Source organism: Halichoerus grypus, chromosome X, assembly GCF_964656455.1.
Source record: "Halichoerus grypus chromosome X, mHalGry1.hap1.1, whole genome shotgun sequence".
NCBI classification, from domain to species: domain Eukaryota; kingdom Metazoa; phylum Chordata; class Mammalia; order Carnivora; family Phocidae; genus Halichoerus; species Halichoerus grypus.
The window spans coordinates 18,340,109-18,363,209 of record NC_135727.1 but is presented as its reverse complement, the minus strand read 5'-3'; the positions used below and the strand labels follow the sequence as shown (position 1 = coordinate 18,363,209).

General features: G+C 46.9%; 1 protein-coding gene across 1 annotated transcript in view; it reads right to left on the bottom strand.

Annotated features, from left to right (window-relative positions):
- Positions 1-6,504: 6,504 nt before the first annotated feature.
- The window catches only part of GPC4 (glypican 4), a 106,058-nt gene continuing 89,461 nt past the window's right edge, over positions 6,505-23,101 (bottom strand). Inside the window, exons 4-9 of the mRNA XM_036114381.2 lie at positions 15,183-15,348; positions 10,652-10,782; positions 10,382-10,528; positions 9,481-9,617; positions 8,663-8,838; positions 6,505-8,557 (exon numbers count right to left, since the gene is read on the bottom strand). Of these exons, the coding sequence (XP_035970274.1) occupies positions 8,355-8,557; positions 8,663-8,838; positions 9,481-9,617; positions 10,382-10,528; positions 10,652-10,782; positions 15,183-15,348 (960 nt within the window). The 3' untranslated portion in view covers positions 6,505-8,354. The remainder of the gene's footprint in view (positions 8,558-8,662; positions 8,839-9,480; positions 9,618-10,381; positions 10,529-10,651; positions 10,783-15,182; positions 15,349-23,101) is intronic.

Genomic DNA, 23,101 nt, shown 5'->3' with positions numbered 1-23,101 from the left:
AAATTGCCTTGCCTGGCTTTTGAGGGCTCCAGACTCTTCTCTAGCCCTGTACTAACAAATCTTCACCTCCATTCTTTATTTATTTTTTATTTTTTTAAAAAGATTTTCTTTCTTTATCTGAGAGAGAGAGAGCACGCACGAGTGGGGTCAGGGGTTGGGCAGAGGCAGAGGGAGAAGCCAGGCTCCCCACTTGAGCAGGGAGCCTGACACGGGGCTCAACCCCAGGACCATGAGCTGAGCTGGAGGCAGACGCTTAACCCACTGAGCCACCCAGGCACCCCTCCTCCGTTCTTTATTTTTGTTTTTTTAAGTTTTATTCATTTAAGTAATCTCTACACCCAACGTGGGGCTCGAACTCACGACCCCAAGATCAAGAGTCGCATGTTCTACTGACTGAGCCAGCCGGGCGCCCCTTCACCTCCATTCTTCAGACACATCGTTTTCCTGCCGCTTGTCAACCCACATCTATCCCACCACCGTCTTCAGACCACCTGTCTGCCCTTACCCCTTCAATTCCAGAGCAGCCAGCACCTTACTGGGAGGCAACCTGTAGCATCCAAAGAGTACTAAGAACCACAAGGAGCTCCCAGGGGCATTCCCTCTCCTCACTTCAAGTCCAGCTAGAGCCCCGTCCCCCCCTCCCAGGAAGTCACCCTGCCCCCTGCGCTCTGCGCTGTTCTCCCTCGATCAGCAGGGCAGCCAAGAACTTCTGTATTCACTGGTATGGTTTCTTGGGTGACCCTCTTCTCCCCAGTGGAATGACGGGCTTCCTGAGAATGAGGACCCCATTTACATCCTCGCTCGTCCTCCCACACAGAGACCAAAGCCAGATGTGTCATAAATCACATTACTGCTGAGAGGACACTTACCATGATGAGCACGGAGTAGTGTACAGAATCGTTGAATCACTATATTGTACGCCTGAAACTCCTATAACACCGTACATTATCTATATGGAATATAAAAAATTCTTTAATAATTATAAATTTCTAAATAAATGAATAAATAAATCAATCCTATTACTGCCTCAAATCCCATGTGGTTTTTGGCACCCCCCCACACACACACCCAGAGCCAGAGGGATCGCCGTTAGCAATCTCTGTTAACCAAGGGCTGGCCTCTTCGGGTACTTCTTCTTTGGAGCGTGTTTCAGTACGACAGGGACCTTCAAATTCTTTGGACATAAATTACAGTTCTCCAAAAGGGAACTTGGACAAATTACGCAATGTGGGGCACCTAAGGGCCCATCCAGCCCTGACTGTGTGGGCCAATGGCCCGAGGGGCAGGTTGAAGAAGAGTAACACCATCTCTGCTGGCCACCTCAGAGGCTGCCTGCCCTACCCATACCACCTTGACCCACCTCTGGAGTCCAGGGATTTTGTTCACCAACAGCTCGTCCCCATCAGCCTTCAGCGTCTGTGGTTGAACTAATTTTCGAAGTCACTAGGTGCGCATGACGTGGTCGCAGACGAGTGAGACATCCTCTGGCTTTCATTTGGAGGCGGAGTCCACTGTCCCTGCTGGGCTCACAGGTCTCTCTCTGGACCTTGGATCAAGGCTCAGGTCAAACACTGGAGTCAGAGCACCCCTAGGTCAGCCCCTTTCCAAACTGTTTTCAGCACATACCACCTGACGGGCATGCCGGTACAGGCTTTCGGGGGACAGCCAACAAAGGCCACGGAAATGGCAAGTCCAATTCTCTTGTCCCTCGCGCACAGGTTTTGGCATTGGATGTGGTCTTTTCTAATGTGCACTGAGACCAATCCAGGAGAAACACACCTATTGTTGCACTGACTATGATCTTGGTTCTCTGTGTCCAATTTCTGACCCACATGTAATTTTTTTTTAATATATTTATTTATTTATTTATTTGACAGAGAGAGACACAGTGAGAGAGGGAACACAAGCAGGGGGAGTGGGAGAGGGAGAAGCAGGCCTCCCGCGGAGCAGAGAGCCCGATGCGGGGCTCGATCCCAGGACCCTGGGATCATGACCTGAGCCGAAGGCAGACGCTTAACGACTGAGCCACCCAGGCGTCCCCCACGTGTAATTTTTAAGGTGAAATCCTGTTGAGGGTTCTTTTTTTTTAAGATTTTATTTATTTATTTGACAGAGAGAGACACAGCGAGAGAGAGAACACAAGCAGGGGGAGTGGGAGAGGGAGAAGCAGGCTCCCCGCGGAGCAGGGAGCCCGATGTGGGACTCGATCCCAGGACCCTGGGATCATGACCTGAGCCGAAGGCAGACACCCAACGACTGAGCCACCCAGGCGCCCCTGTGGAGGGTTCTTTAAGAAGCCCAGATTTTATTCACTGGGCCCCATTCATCCCAAGATATATTTACCTCCTCTCAAAGCTCCAGCTGATTAAGCGGGTATGAATTTTCCATATGTAAACCATGGTATTTTTCTGAACAGATTGTGTTTGCTTAAGTGTTCCGCGAGTGGCCCCTTCCCAACGATGCAGCTGCCAGGGTGACCACAGAGCCCTGCCACACAGGGTCACATGGCCTGGAGAGGACTAGAACTAGCACAGAGGCCACATGGTCCCGACGTGCTGTCCACCGAGCTCTTCCTGCTTTGAAGTTCACCGAGCAAGGAGCCACCGTGTGAAGTTAGAAAACCTTTTCGACAAGATTTGTCTCCAAAAATAAAAAAAATAACAAATAAAAAATAAAAAAACCCAAAAATCAAATAAACAAAGAGTTTTAAAAAAAGAAGAAAAGAAAGATTTGTCCCCAGGTGGCCCTGGACTCCTTCACCTGTACTCGGGTCAGCCAGAGTCTGCCATGACCTTTAACTTGGTCTTCTGCACGGCCAGGACGGTGCTCATTGCGGCAAGCCCGACAGGCCTGTCCCTTCCTGATGACTGAGACAGCAGAGTAAGGGGGAAAGGGTAATGGAAGGAAAAGGGGCACTTCGGGGGGAAAAAACCAGCAGGCTCTGGTGGCCAAACAACCTTGGTTTCAAATCTGGTTCTCGCATTTCTTACCTGTAGGTCACCCTTGGGAAAGTTACCTAACGTCTTCGAGTCCTTACCCTCATGTGCAAAATGGAGCGACCTCTACTTGTGACCACGGACGTGGCCTGGCTTAGTGGCCCGGACCCGGGTTCGTCCTGCCTCACTGCTCAGTCGGGATGGTACAGGGGAATAAACAGCAAGGAACTTTCTTTTTACAGTCCATACGTTCAAGTAACTTTCGGCTGCTGCGGCCAGAGCTTGTTGCAAATTATTCAGAACTGAAACAAGTTTTTCATTACATTTTAAAAGCCAGGTGAGGGCAGGGACACTCAAGACCTATAAAGACAAGTGCAGCGAACGGGTTCAGAGCCCGATGCCAGGGTCCAGAAAATTACCCACCCACCAGGGTTCTCTCTTTGTGGCTGGCCTGGCACCAACTGCCCTGTGGGGGGGGGTCCCCGAGAACAGTGGGTTACAGTCAGCTTTGGGTTATCAATGTTGGTGCAGAAAAGCAAGTCCCAGGCCGTGGTAAACCTAAGCAACTCTATCTGGAATGCATTTTATATGTGCGTGTGTGTAGTTTTTTCTTGGCAGGAGGCTTACCTTCCTAATTATGTTTCCCTTCGGCTATTATTAAAATCAGTCTGCATTCCCCAAGCACACAGCACTGACAGCAGGGGGAAGGCACTCCGTAAGTGACAGGGTAAGGTCTACCTGGGATTAAGTGTTTGAAAAGACACAAACCTGTATGTAGGTATGTAGGTGTATGCGCGCACGCGCACACACACACACACGGACTTCCAACTCTGCCGCAGGTAAGAAACACAGTAACACAGAGTTACTGCAAAACTTCCCCAAACACCGGAGAATAATACCTTAAAACCCTTTAGAAAAGCATTGCGGGCATCACACACGCTTTCTCTTCATTCTTTAACCAGACCGGTCAACTCTCATCAGCTTTTACCCGGCAGGATTGATGCATGAAAACTTTTTGCTTTCCAACAATCTTGCCTTTTCCCAGGATTCCTCATCTATCTTTAAGAACTGTCAAAAGTAAAATGTGCATTTAATGCCACATGTGGACACTCTTGCTGAGAAATGGATTCTTCTAGACTTTATGGACTAACGTGTCTCCAAACACTGATGAATAAAAATTCAACCTTACAGGACAACTGAACTCTGACAATCATTTACATATTCTAATGGCTCGCTGGCCATCGGACAGATCATTCATATGGTGACTGGGAAGATCTAGGTATGCATTTCCCACTATTCTCATCTCCACCTTGCGTGATGCAGCTGCGGCTTCAAGTCCTCTGGGCTTGAGGAAACATTAAGAGTACATTATTCTAGGGCGCCTGGGTGGCACAGTGGGCTAAGCATCCGACTCTTGGTTTTGCCTCAGGTTGTGATCTCAGGGTCATGAGATCGAGCCCGGCATCGGGCTCCATGCTGGGTGTGGAGTCTGCTTAAGATTCTCTCTCCCTCTCCCTCTGCCTCTGCCCCTCCCACCACATACGCTCACTCTCTCAAATAAACCTTAAAAAAAATGGAGTACATTATTCTAATAGGAGTCATTTCCGGGGTACATTTCCTTTGGACCATTCCCAATCATTAACAGTGGTGTTCATGTGCTGTGTTCTAAGAGGATCTTCCCAGTTGCTTTGGCCAGTCAGTATCTTCTTCACTGATGAGGATATGGAGACAAACTACCAGGAACGAATCTTAATGTGAACAGACGGTATCCTAGTGATGCACTCTGGGATTATAGCCCTATAACGCCAACCGCTCCTCATTCAAGATTGGTTTCTTGAAAGAAAAAAAAAATCACCTCGATTCAACTGGGCCAAAATACAGTAAAAATCCCAAGTCGGGTACCACTGAGCAACCCTGCCTTTAGAATGGGACTCCACATCTTTAGGGATCCCTCAATAATGTAATTGACCAAAAAAAAAGGGGGGGAAATCTCTATTCATATTTGCTTCCATATGCATAAGGAGACTTTGGAAGAAGCCAAAGTGTGTGTGTGTATGTGTGTGTATAATCAACTAATAATTTAGTGAATTTAGAGTATGGGGTAACTGGACAGGTTGGATGGGGAAACAGGAGGGAAACTTTCACTCTATACCTTTGTGTAGCTTTTGGTTTTTAAACCCTGTCATAACATTACCTAATGAAAAGCTAAATTAGACAAGTAAATATTACATGGATTGGCCTTACTGATGGGCTGGTATTCCTAGATTACCACAGGTTATCTTTCAGAGATTTTTCACCTCTGTAAGGGCTTCCAGAAGAAAATAACTAGAAGAGGTTAAAAGTAGAAACTGAACTTGTACAATAAAGTGTATCCCAGAACGCACAGCTATATTTTCCCCACGAGGTTCTAAGTTGAAAAAACAGTTCCCAGTCCTTGTTCCCTTATTTCAAGGAAGAGAGAAAGTTGTATTTGGTAGTTGGGCATTTGCTCGAGAGTGAGAAGGTGCACGTGCAGGCCTCCTCTCGCAGATCCGGTCACTGACTTGCCACCCTTTAGCTCTGCAAGTGGACGTATTCTGCAGACATCAAAGGGCAAGCAGAATTTTGCATAGCATCACCAACATCTATTTTCATGCCGGTTCTAGAATCACAAATGACAAATTCTTCTTCACGTAAGCTGTTAGGTTTCTAACACGCAGGAACGAAAGTTTTAAAATGCACATCAATGCTTTGTACTTTGTCTTTTATCAAATAGTAGGTGCTAATTACGGACTGTTTTTGAAATAAAATGTAAATCGAAGAGTCGTTAAAATGTTTTTTTCTTAAGGTACAGGGTGGTGAAGTGTTGGAAAGAAAAAATAATTTCCAAATGACTTTGTAAAACACAAAGTCACATGCTATTAACTGAGACTTTGGAAAAGTCAGGTCTACCAACAAAGCTTTTATTCTACCTCATACTCTGAACTCTTAAGATTTTAGAATATTCAACTTGCCTTTATTCTTTTTTTGGGGGGGGGCGGGGTGCAATGGTGAGCCTGCCGGCTGGTTAGAAGCCAAGAGTTACCCAGTCAGATCTGAATGGAAAAATCTATGATTTGTTTATTTCATAGTTCAAGTTCAAAAGCAAGAGACAATTTAAATAATAAAAGGGTAACAGGAAAAAATGCAAAGAAAGAAAACAAATCAGTGAGAGTCCAGAAGAACCTTCAAGAATATTTAATTCGGAAAATGTTATTGGTGTAGAGAAGCTGACTGAAAGAAAACAGCTGGGCAGAGTTCAAGGTTTTAAATTAAAAACAATCTCACAAGGTCTACGGGGATAACTCTTTGAGCCACATTTTGGAGACCAGATTCATTTCTACCAAGTCAAAGTAATAGCAGTCTAAGCTAAAAAGGAAATTCCTCACAACTGAGGTAGTTACTAAGTATCAGCACATTTTCCAAGTTCTCACAAGGCAGCTTAGCTATTTACAATCCATTTTTCCTCATACATAAATGGAGCACCTTTTCAATTTTAGGTCTTCTGTGATTTGTTTAAAAAAAAAAAAAAACACTTATACACACCAGCCAGAATATGCCTATTTTATTAACATCATGCTTTAATAAATAACTGGCTACTTCTAATAAAATTAAGCCTCTGTTTACAACAGCCCCCAATATTCCATGTTGACCATTCTTGCAGAATTTGGTGTGAAAAGCTGAATGAAATGTAGACCCTGAGCTATCAAGTAATTACGTTTCAATATAAAAATAGAGAATTAGTCTTACAACCGAAGATGGAACAGGAACACAAACCACCTCTCTGTGGGTGTTAGCTTCTGTGGAATCGGACATCTCAATGGCTGTCTCAAGCAGGAAGAGACTTGCAGCGTTTTCTCTTTTTGAAGACTTTTTGGGAACTCCTTTTTAAAGGGAGCTGTTACCTTCTCATAGTTTTAGAAGCTGTCATTTGGTAAGGATACAAGGAACGGGGTACTAAGGGGCCAAGGCAGTTGTCTTTGGCCTGGGACAACAGTTATGGCCTTTGCCAGATCCCCCCGCCCACCCCCACCCCGGAATTGTGGCTAAGGGTCACAGCTAAGCTATTGCCTTCTGGGCTCTCTACTCCCTCCCGTCCCCCTCCAAACAACAACAACACGTGAAAAAAGTCCGGACACCCAGATCCCCCCCAAGCAGACTTCTTGGCTGATAGGGTAGCACACGGCTGTGAACCACAGCAAGCCCTTTGCCTTTCTGATCAGAGGGGCCCGGGCAAGACGACTCAAGTAGGACACTTTAGCAATCTTGTTTTACAAAAACTGGGATCCAAAACCAAATGCAAAGACGAAAACTTTGCTGGAGGAGTGTGGACAGCTATTCGGTGAGCCCAGACGGCACCCCGGTTCTGGCTAGCCCCCAGACAGTTCCCTATTCTATATGGTGGGGTGTGAAATCTGGTATGCTGTAACAAGGGGGACCAAATGAACTCCTTGGTCACTTATTTCTGCCATCGGGATAGGAAGTCAAAGCAGGTCAGTGTGGACATGAAGACCAGCACACAGCGGCTTGCTAACTTGCCTGGATAAGACAGAAAAAGACAAAAACCCACCCCCAAACTAAGTGTGAACGTGTGATAACTTATCTTCTTCTAAATGGGCGCCGCTCTAAGTATAAGCGGGTTCGAGAAATGGACCTGTGACCTTAGTTTATATAATTCAATTCAACCAAGACGGGTATAATCTGCAGTCTCTTCCAGTCCCTGGCTATCAGTGAAGTAGAGCCGCCTTCTTGTATCGATGCCTGAATACAACCTACCAAGTGGCTCAGAAGCCCCCCTGTGCCTTCACATTCTGTCCTAACTTAATAATAATAAAAAACAAAATCACATCTGCTCCTCTCCAGATAAGGCAACTAAAACAACAGGGATAAATGGAAATTTTACTGCTTGTTGGGCTTTTTCTTTTAATAAGGTAACATGATAAATAAAACCTGCTTCTGTACAGCTATTTAATATTTCAGAAATACGTACATGTTACATGCCAAGAAAGGACCCTGGTTTTCTTGTAAGAAACAAGGTGAGATCATAATTGAAGGGAAAAAAAAAAAACCCCACAAACAAAAAGAAAAAAAAAAAACAAACAAGAGTGATAAAATCACAAATGCACAACTAACTACAGTTCTGTACCTACACTGTCAGCCACGTTTAACATGATGCGGGGGGCGGGGGGCGCCAGGAACCGCCTTTATACATCCAAGTCCCTTCCCCCCCCGCAAAACTGAATGAAAACACAAAGTCAGCATTTTTTTTAAACCAGTGGCCACATAGTAAAAACTGTACATCGTTGTCCATTCATTTAAAAAGCAAAGTCACTAGGATGGTATAAAAGTGATAACCGGTGCCTTTTTAACTTTGTGAAGAAAACTCTCTAAGATTCAGAATTATCTGCACTCTCTCTGCATGACCAGGAGCACGATGCAGAAGGCGGCGAGGAGGGAGGGCTGCGCCCGCACAAGGCCACCAGCGCTGCCGGCCTGATCGTTGGCGCTCTTCCCGGAGGGCTCAGTGGCGTTGTGCTCCAACTCCGAGGGGCACTGCTGGTACTCGCAACCGCTACCGCTTCCCTCCCCACTGCTCTCATCACCTATTTCAAAAAAAAGAAAAAAAAGGAAGAGAGATTTCATTCCGCTCGTTCTCTTTCACACGGCGTACGAGAGCAACGTGTGAGTTTCCAACCACAAATGCTTACTGATGTCAAAGAAGTCCACATCGTTCCCGTTGTAAGCATTCTTCATTTTACTGGTCATAACCCGAAGAGCCATGATCTGGCGAAGGATCAGTATGTCCGGTTTGCTGGTGTCCACCTGGACCTCCGGATTGTTGCCCTGGTTGGCTAAGCCATTTCCCGTCACCGCGAACAGGTATCTAAAATGAAAAATGACTCTGCTAAGATGATCGGTAAAGCTCAAAGTGGCCGAAGATCAGAGAATTCTGCCTCGATTCTAGTAGTCCTACTGAGTGCAATTCAGGGGAAAGTGCCCCCATTTCTTGTTTCTCCGCTTTGACGGGGACCTTTTGGAACGCTCCCCCTTTTACGGAGGTTGGTGGGTCAGAGTCAAGGGCCGATACAGTGGGGACTTAGCAAAGTTATTGAGTGTGGAGGGCAGTGACTCAAGGTATCACCCAAGAAGAGAATGAGGCCTTTGGGGGAACTGCAGCTTTAGGAGGCCAGGCCGGTGGGCCGAGAACCACAGGCATTAAATCCTGGAAAGACGAGGCTACGGGAACAGCCTGACCCCGGGCTGCAGCCCTCGTGCTGGACCAGAGCCACCATCGCACACTTCCGGCCCAGGACTCCCCACAAGCAGCTGGGTGCCTTCCCGAGGCTTGCGGGACAAAGCCCGTTCCTCAGACCGTCTAGAAGCCATCCACGCTGTTGCTACCTACCGTCCGGTGCTTCGTGATGCCTCCCTCGAGTGACTACTGAGCAACCGCCGTCTGACCCACGCTCCCCCTCCCCGGGGCAGGCGGGAAGGGAGCCCGCCAGCCCGCTCGCCCGAGCCTAACCTGCTCTTGCCCTTCCCGTCCCAGCAGTCGTCCTCGTTCCCGTTCCCAGCGGCCATTCTCCCATCGCTGCACACATTGCTGGGCAGAGAGGACCAGAACTTCTTGGCCTGTTTCAGCTTCTCCTTGACATCAGTAACCTCATTAGCAGGGGCGGGGGGAAAAAAAGAAAGACCTCTGTAAAAACACACAACTGCCTACAGATGTGTCTTTTGATCATGTCTAAAGTAGCTCCAGAGCGCTATGCGATTCATTTTCAGCTTGAGTCACAAGAGAAAAATGCAGATCAAATCTATACAGAAAAGAACAAACTCGCTCAAATGAACTAACACTTGGAACACAGGCCCCGAAGGAGTGGCCCCGATCCACCGGCCACTCTCCCCCTGTATTTACAGCTACCACCTGAGGCCCGCCGGCCTCCGGGCCCCGTGGGTACAAGGAGAAGCCACCGTCTCCTCCCGCAAGGCTTTCCTCCTCTGGCTGCAGCGTCTATACCGCCTGCCACGGCGCCCCCTCCGGCCACGGCGCATGCGGCTCGCTGCCAAGGGCAAAGCGGCTCGCTTCCAACCCCCTGTCCCCCGGGCGCTTCCTATTCATCCCCTTTGCTAGTGAAGCCCGGGGTCTCTGCTGCTCCCGCTGAACAAGGAGGAGTCTCATCGCTCTGTGCTCCCTATAATGGGCACAGTGATGTGCTCACAGGAGATGCGTCGCGTTTCCTAACGAAGTACAAGCTTTATGAGCTAGAAAATGAGAGGCAGATTTATGGACATCCCCATGCAACCTGCTTGGAAAGTTTCACCTGAAAGACCCGCACTTGAAAGCCTTCCAACTAAAAATGCATTCGGAGCAAATGTTGTCAGTTCTTTGTCATTAAACGCGGCCGTTCCTGTGCCGAAGTGCTCACCAGTCGGTCCAAACTCGTGCCAGCTGCCGTGGTCGGGCGTTCCTCGGGGTGATACGGTCTGAAGCGGGCACTGAAAGCCCCCTCGGAGATGGATCGGGAAATCCGGCCGGCCGGGAGGGGTTTGGGGGGTCCACATCCCTGGAAGACCTGCATTGAAGCGAACACAGTCCCATTAGGGAAGCTGGGTCCCAAGCCCCCCCCGGGGGGGGTAGGGGGAGGTGGGGGAGGGAGGGCTCTGCTTCTCCTTGCCAGTTATCCTGCCTTCATTACCTTCTGAGACACCTGCACACTATTCTCCTGCATATTCATTATAGCATCGGAAATCTTCACATCGATGGGATCCATGACCGATTCGATGTTGAAAGGACCCTCGAGCCTCTCCGCCACCATCAGCATCGCATCTAATAGGACGTTTGGGGAAAAACAAAACAGCAGAAAAAGTAAACCGTTAGTTCGGCCCTGGGTCATCAGTCTGATTATCTTACTGCCTTTGTTTCCGGTGCGGGGTAGGGAAGAAGGCATGCGTCATAATCAATTCATGTTTTTATGTCTGTTTCTATTACACAAGCTGCATTTAGTCACCGTGTATTGCTAGCTCTCTGAAGTGTGAAACGGCCAGGTGAATGCTTTATTCCACAGCAAGGAAACCCAATCGGGAACGTTCTATTGTACTGATTATTCATTCCTCATGTGTCGGTGGCTGTCACTGTAAGGCTCCGAGCTAGCTCCTGCTGACAAACCTAAGGCTGGGGGCAGAATAACATGCCACTTCTCCCAGTGACTTCCTAGGATCTTTTCATTTAGGTTCCATTTACAAGACTCAAAAACATAAATCCGTTAAAATCCTGGCATATCATTTCCTTTCTTTCATTTTTTAAATGAAACCCTTTCAGCTCCTTGAGCGCACAGTTGGAAAGTACAAATGACAGTGTTCCTAGGAATTCTAATGACTTTTCAAATAATGCAAATTTGAAAGATGCAATTTTGTATTAAGATAAACTTCCCATTTCAAACACAAGGGCCTCGAGTTAAAGCAAAACATGTGCCTCTTTTCATTCGGGTGAAAAGACAACACAAGACACAGTACACAAAAAGCCTGTGCTCACAGTGTGAGTCTTCGCGGATTACTCTGCGAGTCACCTTGGCCTTCTGGAGGAGTCTAGAATGTTTTAGTACACGTCGAATCTCTTAAACAAAATATGTGGTACTTGTTTTTCTGCCGTAGGTGTTTGTGGGGATTATGAGGCTTAGTATTCTTGCCTGATTATCCTGGTCAAAATTAGAGGAAACTGGAAATGAGGAAAAGGCTGCTTCACTCCTGACAAGCACTGAACTCTTCAACTTGTTTGCTCTCCTTTCCACTCTGGTGCTTAAGGCCCGGCAGGGAAAGGATCGTTAGGCCCACATTATCTACAGCCTCCAGGTAGGCCAAGGACAGCTCCCCAGCAAGGAGGGCTAGTTTCCAGAAGACTATAGGCCCTTCTCGGAGAAGACTGCAGGCCACCACCATCTTCTACCTCAGCTTTCTGGTGCAAAGGAGTTTTGGCATCAGCCTGTCAATGAAATCCAATCTGCTCATCAACCTTTCACCTTCCACCTAGAACAGACGCAACACAACATCTGAAGGCGTGGGGGTCCTTTCTCTAAGCTGCAATTCCAATGTCACAAACCACAAATAGATTTCCGTGAAATGCATTTTTTTTTTTTAAATAACAAATGAAGTTTCAGATTGCACTGTGGTAAGCACCAATAAAGTGACGCTTCCAACCTCTAAGTAAAGACTGCCAGCATGAATATAGCATTGTACTAGAGCGGGAAAAATGCTTTTGATGTGCTAGCAAAAGGAGACTTTTGTAAACAAGTGGAACACAACGTCAGTGTGTTCATCATTGTCAAAGCATCAGGGCTGCCGCGTACAGAAAGCACATTCTTTGCAGAAGAAGTCGCTTGCTCCAAATAAAAATATTATGAATAGACAGATAATCAACATCCAAAATGCAGAGGTTTAAACAAGAAAAAAAAAAAAAAGAAAAGAAAAGAAAACAGAGCATTTTGAAACTACTCATTCCCCTAGTGGCGAGGAAAGGCTGGATCACTAATATGTTTGTGAAAGGCTCAAAGGAAACATAAACCCGATTCTTCTGGCTGTTTGGCGTCTTTGTCAACTCTGGGACTGGAGGGAAGCCGGGCCTTTGTTGGGGCCGGTGCCATGGCGTCCTGCGCGGGGCGGCTGAGGAATGCGCTGAGCGGCCTCCCGCCCCTGGGGGGAGTCCTGGTCGGCTCTCAACGAGGCCCTGCCCTAGAAGCAGCCAGCCCCGAGGGAGAGCCAAAGATGGTGGGTGTGGGGTTGTTTTTCTTCTGGTGGGTCTAGGCTAAAGGTCCCTCATTTCCGGGATAGCTGACGGGTCCCTGCCTCCTTCCAGCAGCCCCGACACCCCAACACCCCAACACGAAAGTCCTGCGACCCGAGTACGGTTGGCGTCAGGTGAATGTTAAGGCAACCACATGCGTGATGGAAAACAAGGTGCCACCAAGCAGAATGTATGGTTCTCTAGAAACTGACCGTTCTGGGGGTGGCGGTGGGGAGTATTTGGTCGACCTTTTGAGGCAACCTCTTACAAAACCGAGTCCAGGGTGTTTCAACTGTTTGGATCCATCTGGATCAAGGCTGACAACAATTCAAGAGAGGGAAAGGAGGCCACGGCCGCAAGAAGGCAGATGTGGAAAACTTAGCTTGAGTCTCTTCAAGGGCCTGGTCCAACCTCGGGCTCTCAGCGCTCAGGCTATGGGCACTGGGTCACCCCCACCCAGCCACAGAGCATCCCTCCCTTGTACCAGGCAAAGTGAATCCTTTCGCACTACGCCACCAATAACCACAAACCCCCATCTTCAGCCTCATGACCCACCGGGAAAACAAAAGGCAGTTTCCCGACTTAACCCCAAGATCTGATTTAAAGAAGTGGGGGGAAAAGCTCTTCGCCGTTCATTAACTGCAGTCATTTAAAGGGGTAAGAAAAATTCTTTGCAAAGAAAAAAAAAAAAAAGGAACTTCGAGCAGAGGCATGTAAATTGGGACTGAATTCTACAACCACAGAGCAAATTAAACCCTGGTGAAAATTCATAAAAAAGCATGGGGATTAACAATGTCTATTACTCCTGGCCTGTTAGATCAGCTTATGGGACATAAAGAATAAAATACCCATTAAAAATTAAGTTTAGATACAATTATATACCTCACCCCTCCAAAAAGGATCATTTCAAAGAACTGAAGAAAATGGATTGAGAAATCTGATCAATTTCCACTTGGGTTTAATTTTGTTTCTTGAAAGAGAGCAAATGTAGGTTTTAAAATTCTCAACAAGAACAACAGTAACTCACTCCTCCTTGCTTTAGAGTACCTGCTTGAAAACATTAATTAAGCAGGCCACAGTGTGGTTTTGATTTGATGTGGACCTGCAAACTCTACAGAAAAATATGAAAAAAAGAAAGCGCACAAGAGAATTTGTATTTTAATACAATGAGTTACAGTTTCTGCCAGACATGTTAGAATAAGAGAATAGTGCGAGGGACAATTTCTCCCATGGCTTCCTTCTGGGCACGATGGGCCTCCGCTGCCCCGTCTTCCCTTTCACGGGACTCGGCTCTCCTGTGTGTAGATTTTCTCAGGTCTCCTCGCTTTGAGCTATTTAGGCTACAATTTTGCTGAAGTGCTTAATATTCACATCTTTTTTTATTCCTGTGTCAGTGTTCTCAAGAATCTGTTGGAGCCAATTTATTGATGCATTTTCAAACAGTTAATATGGTAATTAGCTCTCATGCAGACTAAAAAGCCTTCTCTCCAACTCCAATCCCCCACCCCAAAGGTGCCAGCAAATTGCATACATGTTCCCATGATGTGAACAAATTAAGTGAAAAACAGGTGCTTCTAAAGCCACTTACGTTCTGCAATTACACAAACGTGACGGGGATGGGGGAAGAGCAAAGTCTGTTTTGTGAGCCGTTAGCGCGCACGTGCGCGTCTGTGTGTGTGTGTGTGTGTGTGTGTGTGTGTGTGTGCGCGCGCGCGCGCGTGGTGCCACCAGCACGGGGGACCAGGAGCTTCCGTACCGGTCATGGAGGTTTCAGGACTAAGCTGTGCATGAAGGGCACATCAACCAAGTCGATGGCTGGACATTTAAATGATCCTTAACTTGTCCTTTCCCACCGATGTTGATGAATCCTCTTGGAAAGTGGGTACCCCACTCACATTGCTGTCTGGATTCTGGGTGCCAGGGACCTGTGAGAATGCTTACCTCTAAAATGACTAGAGCAAAAGGGCCTCCGTGCTCACTGGAGCAGTCGGTTACTGTTAAATCCTCTATAGAAAGAGAACCCCTAAAGTCCCCCCAATCCGGTTTCACTTGATTCAAATACCCAACGGGCATCCGGCCGCTGTGCGGAAGGCTCGGTCGCAGTGTGACAGAATGATTTCAAAGCTCAGTCAGTGATGGCCATACTCCAGCATTTACAGGGACACAGCCTATGATGCGTAACTAAAACGGACCTTTTGGGGGGGAAGTGCCAAGAAGTCACATTCTCCTTATGACAACTTGCGATTCCCTGTGTCTGAGGTCTTCCGTAACACCACCACTTGTTCAAGGAACATTTACTTGTAGACTGGTGTGAACTTTGGGTACAGTGGGAACCCTGGCCAACAAGAAATAAGGACCAGAAGAACTTCCACAGACGGTAATTACAATATTCCCCGTGGCTGGAAGCTGAGCATTCTCCGGCGACGGAAACCCCTGCCTCGCTCACTCACCTATGAAATTGTTCCATTCAAACTCGAGATCCCCTTGGTTGGCCAGACAGCCTCTCATGATGTTCGAGCAGTAGTTGTAACACGGCTTCACACTCACGAGCCCCTGGCAGTGGGAGCAGTAAAGCATCTTCAGCAAGGCCTCGGCACACTGCGCTGTGGGACTGACCTAGTTTGGGGGAAGACAAAGACAACGTGGGGCAGTGATAACACAGACATTCCAAGTGCATCCAGTTGACCTTGAAGGTTTGGCCATGAATTGAACTTAAGAATGAGTTGTGATGGGTCACACTGAGCAGGCCTGGCCTGCTGCTTCTAGAGGAAGATTAGATAAAAGGAAGGGGTCTGCCGGGAAGAAGGTGGGTGGGTGGGGGTAGAGGCAAGAACACCGCTTGACCATAAATAACCCAGGTGCACATACTTCCCACCCTGTAGACTCCCATGCTTCCTCCATCCCGCTCCCCGCCTCCCCCCCCACACACACACTCACTCTCACTCATTTTATGTGGCTCAGTTTTTCCAAAGTCCTCGTACACACACAGTTCCAGGATCAGCCAGGAGACACAGGAGTAGAGACGACCTTCTCCTGCCCACCGTGCATGGCCTGCTGTGGCCTCTACCATCACTGGGCCGGCCTCGGACACTTAGCCCCCCCATCGAGGTGTAGCGGGGAACCTAGCGTGTACTCCCTTCTGTGCCCGTAGCTGTGCTGAAGGCCAAACTCAATGTAGCCTACAGGCAAGAACGTGAATACATTTAAACTTGGGGTGAGGTGAAGGCCTTCCAAGGCCTGGGAACAGTAAAGCAGAGTGCTCAGGGAACACTCGATGGAAGACAGGAGACTTCGGTGACACTGGGGAGAAAGGGTTGGATTTAATTGGCCCACTGAAGGGAGAACGCCCCCACCAGGGAGAACGCAGAGTGCCTGGGGTTGAGGAATTGTGGGAAAGACAGCTGGCTGCCCAGGAAGGAGCGTGTGCGTGGTCAGAACTGAAAGGCACGTGAAGACCAGGCAGAAACAGAGATACCATTCGGCAGGCCACAGGGGCTACGAAAAGTTCACGAGGAAGCGAAGCAGCAAGGATAAACGTGGTACTGGCCGTCCTCGGCAGAGAAATGAGGCGTCGTGTCCTCTTTTCGCTTCTCCAGTGACAGTGTCTTAGGCACACAAGAGCGGGTGCCACCTGTCCTGCATCTTCATCAATGCTTAGAAAGGATCATGGCCAGCCATCACTCATGGGCAGCTAACCCAAGGTTTCTGTCTTCTTGTTCTCTCTGCCCCGCCCTCTGCTTTCTGAGTCACTATCAGAGGATTAGTGCGTTCCTCTCTATCAGCACCAACCAGTGTTCTGAGCAAACTTTCCAAAGCAGATACCAGGGCAGGGAACAGATGCTGGGATGCACTTCACCTGCTCTGGAGTGTGACTTTGGAGACCGCTTATCAACAGTAGCCTTAGGAACAGGAACGAGGGATTAGAACTGCCAGGAGGAAAACTTAACACCACTGGGCTCCTATCTGATGTACACACACACACCGCCTCTTATCCCCACCAGGACTCTGGCCTCCAACAACAAGCTGGTAATTGTGTATGTCAAAGTCAACATCCCCTCCCAAGAATTAGGACCTTGCCGCAGTTTTTAACCGAGCCCAAATTAGTCCTTTTCACTGTGCTTTAATGGGCAGTGAAATCTTGGCTACCCAATATCCTGGGGGGATGGCCAGTCTGGAGGGCTAGATTTTCTGGATAGCTCAAAGTCCATTCTTTTAAAGTCATCGATAGTTAGGACTTCAATACCTGTCTGCCCCACCCCCTCACTTTACAGATGAGCACGCAAGCCTGGAGAGAGGAGGTGGCTGGAGAATGCCAGGATCACAGAAGTCAGAGCTGGGATGGGCCTTAGAAGTCACATCGTCCGGCTCTCGCATTTAAGAGACAAGAAAAGCAAGGCCACACAGATGAACGGACTTGCTGACGGTGTCCACGCTACATTGGATTCTAGCACCGCACCTTATCAAACATTGCCCAGAGAGCTCACGGTTCCCGACCTTCTCCGACACAGGCCGTGAACCCTCATCTTAGGCACACTTGTTTCCCTCTGTATTGCTATAGTTCGGTTCCACGTTGATGATACCCCTAACTGGCTGTATTGCAGAGAGGCGAAGGGTTAGTACGTAAATGCCTATGAGAAATTGGATTACAGCCTGTGGCATTTGTTGAATATTATGCTTCAGCGGAAACCATGCCCTACTACGGAAACATGTACAAAGCTCAAGTGTCAACAAATAGTTACTGAGCACCTATCTCGTGTTGGGGATTATTCTGGAATGTACTTGTGATTAGGTAGCAAGTAGGAATCTCTGTATTAGAGTAGGGAACCTGCTCTCAAAAGCACAAACACATTCCAAAATGGTATGGGCCTTTAGGAAATAAGCCAAAATCTAAAACACAATAATCTATTTGACAAACTTCCCCCCCCCCCAAAAAAAGACCTTTCCGTTTGTTTTCTTTTCTTAACTGTCTCCAAGGTCAGCTCCATTCTTTGTTCCATTGTAAGTCAAATCTGTGATGCAGCAGACCTGGTCTACTACACAGGGAGATGTCAGCTCAAGTTTTAAAGACTGGGACCAAACAAAATGACACAGAGTTTTATTAAAGGAAGATTATGAAGCTGGGTTTGGCTGACTTTTTCCACTTCATTCCCTGGCTAAGTGCTGGCTCATGCTCTGCACGTGACTGGTTGTCAAACTACTAAAAAGGATCACCAAGAACTCAGCTATAACATGCTATGGAAATACTAGATACCAGAACTGAGAAGAGAGATGGCCAAGTTCTAAGAAAACCACGATGGGCAAGGACATGAGCAATACCCAGGCTGGAGAAAATCAAACGGAGTCTTTGTGGTCTCAGGACCACTACTGAGACCGCTATGTGCAACTTCACATTATTCAGACTTGGGAAACAAAACCCTTGCGTGGGAATGAGGCCCTGGTACAGAGAATGGTTGGGTTTAAGATTTTATTTGAGAGAGAGAGAGAGAGAGAGAGAGAGAGAGAGAGCGCACACACACAAGGAAGGAGGAGGGGCAGAGGGAGAGGGAGAAGCAGGCTCCCCCTCTGAGCAGGGAGTCCGACATGGGGCTCTATCCCAGGACCCCAAGATCATGATCCGAACTGAAGGCAGACACTTAACTGACTGAGCCACCCAGGCGCCCCTAGAGAAGGGTTTTAACACAGTCAGGAAAAGGAAAGAAACAGGCGTCCCCTGCAATGCTCAGCCCCCCAGAGGAAGTACCAATAACGTGACCATTCCCCAGGCCTTCGGTCCCCACTCTCACGGACCCAACCAAGCTCAGGATGGTGAACCCAGAGTGCCAAGGACCACTTCTCCGTTTTGGCTCTGGAGTACCCAGTGGACAAACAAAATGGTTGCCTAGCTTTTGGAATTTTCAGGGGCTTTGTTCCGGGGCTTTATTTATTTTGAATACAAATTCAAGTTCAGGGGCACCTGGGTGGCTCAGTCAGTTGAGCGTCTACCTTCGGCTCAGGTCACAATCCCGGGGTCCTGGGATCGAGCCCCATGTCAGGCTCCCTGCTCATCGGGAACTCTGCTTCTCCCTCTGCCTCTCTCCCCACTCGTGTGCAAGTGCTCTCTCTCTCAAATAAAAATCTTTAAAAAAAAATTTTTTTTTAATTCAAGTTCATTCACATTCTACTCCCTCATAATCCTCAAAATCAATTGCTTCTTGAGTCCCTAAATAACTTACTTACTAAAGTACATTTATGTGGGGACCCAAGTCCAAGTGGTAGATCCTGCCCCATGAGGATTAACACAAGGGGCAACTATACTCCAAGGTTGTCTTTTAATCCTCAATTCTATACTGATGCTCTATGGCATGACATGCCACTTAAAATATTCAACATAATTGTTCCTTTGGGTCATAGGTCCTCTTGACTAACATTTGAGGTCTTCCTTTTGTTTAGAAGGGTCTGTTGAGCCCTGATGCCAGAATCCTTGGGGCTGGGGTAGGAGTGGGAGTGGGGGGTTATGATTGCTTTGATAAAAGGCACATTTTTCAAACGTCTCTTAGAGATTAGTTATTTCTCAAAATATTTAGAAGCAGAGGAGGGAAACTGTACACTCCTCCCTTCCCCCTTCGAAGCACTAACACAAAGAATGGATCAATGGTCTCAGGAAAAAATGCTTATTTAGCTTCTATGGTTTCATGATCATGCAGGGTCTTGATGTCAAAACCGAAGAGAAGAATATTCTATTCTATGTCAGAATTACCTGTCTAGTGATAGCTTTTAATGGATTTTATTGATATATAAGATACAGTTACAAGGTATTTACTATGTGCCAGGATCTCTTCTAAGTACTTTGCATGTATTAACTCATTTAAGCCTCCCCATAATCATATGAGAGGCATATTATCAATTCATTTCACACATGCGAAAGCAGAGGTCAAAAGAGATTAAGGGACTCAGACAAGATCTTCAAGGGAATGGCCAAGATTTGAAAGTGGGCATTTTGGTTCTAGAGCATGTACACTCAGCTTCCCTGATGTGTATCAGAGTGGCTTCTTTTGAGGAACATTACAGTAAAAGAAACTTGAGGGGGGCACAGGAAGCTTGGTCCTTTCCCCACAGCGCCCCAGACCTAGCAAAGGGGATCCACGCACAGCAAACGCTCAGCTATGAGGCTGGATGGTTTTCTGGTGAGAATTTGTGGTTTTCAAATGTAGTGACCAAATGAAACCATTTTTACGTTGGAGGGCAAGTTAGGATTCATCCACATGGTGGATGTGCTTGACTAGACCCTTCGATGAAATGACATACTGTTTAATGAACAACAAGGACTTCCTCAGCCATTGCTATATCTTCACAATAGGTCGAGATGGCACAGGGGCGAGGGAAAAATATATATATATACCACCCACCGGCCCCTGCTCACGAAGAATTCAAAAGCTCACTTAAACAAACGAACACCAGAAAACAATACACATATTTTACCAAAGTTTTAACATTTTTAAAGAATTATGGCTAAATGTAGCAGAGATGATCAATTTCTACTAGGAAGTGGGATATTATGTAAGAAAAAGGTCTGACATCACTTACGTGAGAATGAGGTGGTCTGACTTGTTTAGTTTTGGGGGACAGTATTGTAGAAAGGGGACATCATCTGGACTCAACACTTCTATACGCCCTCAAATCAAAATCTATCTGAGTTACTGACCCATAACGACAAGATATTAATAGCCAACTTCCAAGTCTTATAAAATCCTTCAAGACTGACAAGAGTCTTTCTAAACATTGAAGTGCCTTAGGATTTTAGGAGGCTGTCTGTGTTTCATGGTAAAAGTCAGTGGGGGGAGGGTGTGGAGGGGAATCCTCATTTCCCTTTTGTAGGATACTCATTCCTGCCACCCGACAGACATCTGACATCGACATCTGCATGCCATTTCTGCTACAAAAAGCCTTTGCAGAAAAGGCCCCTTCTCTGCAAAGACTCTTTTAATATAGATTGAGACTTTCTACTCAATAACCTGCATTTTCCAAACACCACATTGAAAACTACTGCAAGCAGCCTGAAAAAAGAAAACTGCTGGAGAAGAACTCTTCATGCAGCCTGGATTTCATTTCGGTGATTCCGGATGAACCTTAAGCCGCACTACACAGTGATGGCAGTCAACATGCTGCACTCAAGTTAAAAACACATTTCCTTTTAGTTTATTCCAGTCCCTAACATACATTTGCTGCAACATTTTTTTTGGTCTGCAAAGCCAACTGCACCAAACAAAAAAGACCTAGATTTTATCTGTTGCTTGGTAACATAAGCACCCAATAAAAATAAGGGGAAATATTTCCCAAAATTATGATTAAAAAAAGATAGGAAACCCAAACATGTTGTGAGATGTGATGAGTTTATTCAACAACTTCCTAGGGTTTTTTTTTTTTTTTTTTTAAGATTTTATTTGAGAGAGAGAGATTGAGAGAGAGAGAGCACGAGCGAACACGAGTGGGGGCGGGCGGGGGGGGGGGCAGAGGGAGAGGGAGAAGCAGACTCCCCACTGAGCAGGGAGCCCGATGCGGGACTTGATCCCAGGACCCTGGGATCACAACCTGAGCCGAAGGCAGACGCTTCACCGACTAAGCCACCCAGGCGCCACAATAACGTCCTGGTCTGAATTCACTGCACACACAAAAAGAAAGAAGGATGAGATGTTCCTATTCCCGAGAACAGAATTTTCAAGACATAACAAAATATGTGGAACAAACCAGGGCCCATTCAGGAATATTTGTTGATGCGCTGTCGATAAAACTGAAGCATCATTGTGTTAACCTCCTTGCAGAGGGCTCGATTTTTGTTCCGAGAGCACGCCGTCTCAAGTCCTTAACACTTTCCACGCTCCTGCTGTCCCACTTCGTCCCCCACTATCAGCTACAGTCCCACCTTCCTCTTCACAATTCGAGTTGTTTAAGGGGGTGAGTGTAAACAAATATTCAGGGTTGAACAAGTGTCTACGCCTAGCTTCTTAAAAGCTTTTTGGACAGACCTTTATTAGAATTTACATTTATAATGATGCAGGAAATGGCAAGATCATTTGTGCAGTACTCCTGCAGGTGTCAGGGCGTTGTGAACAGACAAAACTGAAGGGGGGCAATGGAAATTGTTCTCGAGGCAGGACAATCACTTAGACATCACAATGGTGAGGCACTGCTTTCTAATTATAGCCCCTGGAGTTTGGGGTGGGGGTGTAGACATAGTCCCATTATGTCAGTGTTAATTGAAACCATGAGAATGCAACTCTCTTTGGCATAGGAGCTATTCATTTTCATGGTGCATGTAACCACTCGTGCATTTCTGAAAGACCACAACAGACTTCACCCTTCCAGGCAAAACTGCTGCTAGAGCAGGTCAGTAAGAAATGCATCATGAACCATGACGTGTAACGAAGGACTAAGTCATACAGAGATGTGTAGTGCCAGGGTGCTCTTGGACCATTTGTTACCAATTAAAGGGACTTTTCTGCAGTTGGAATTGTAAAGCTCAGTGGAGTAAGCTGCAGTCACTGCAGGTTTGGGCCCAAAAATCTGAAGCAAGGCAAGTATACTTGGCCTAAGAAGTGACTTTCTCTTGAAGTAAGTTAAGCTTACTGGTGCTAATGGCCTTTAAAAGGCTTAGTGATAATCAAATCATTGCTCAGCATTTAACTACAACCCTTGTGTGGCAAAAGTAAGCTGGAAAAACAGGGCATCCACTTATGAAGAGAAAGTGGGAACGTGTTTGAGTTGAGTATGCAGTAACTACCCCCAAGACCCCAGTGCTTCTCATATTTGACTTTCAGAGACCTCTTTGTAGATGAGGTGGGTGAGGTGACTCTCTTTAATGAGGAAATATACTCTCCACTCTGAATGGTCTTTTCAAGCCCAAGGTAATTCATTCTACTGGACACCAAAAGGAGTGTCTATTTCTTGAGTTGCTCTAGTCCCACCTGCAGACAACCCTTGGACAGCAACTGCAGACTTTGTTTCCAACATGCTCAATTTGAAGTAAGGTTTTTTTTTTTTAAAGATTTTATTTATTTATTTGACAGAGAGAGACACAGCGAGAGAGGGAACACAAGCAGGGGGAGTGAGAGAGGGAGAAGCAGGCTTCCCGCGGAGCAGGGGACCCGACACAGGGCTCGATCCCAGGACCCTAGGATCATGACCTGAGCCGAAGGCAGACGCCTAACGACTGAGCCACCCAGGGACTGAGCGCCCCTTGAAATAAGGTTTTGATAGTCAGATCATTTACTGTCTTCCCCACACCACTGTATCTTAAATTAAAATTGGTTTGTTTGGGAGTCATACTCCAGAAATTAACGTATTAAGTATTTTCTCAAATATCCAAGTATTCCTTAGATAATTCTAGGCAGAA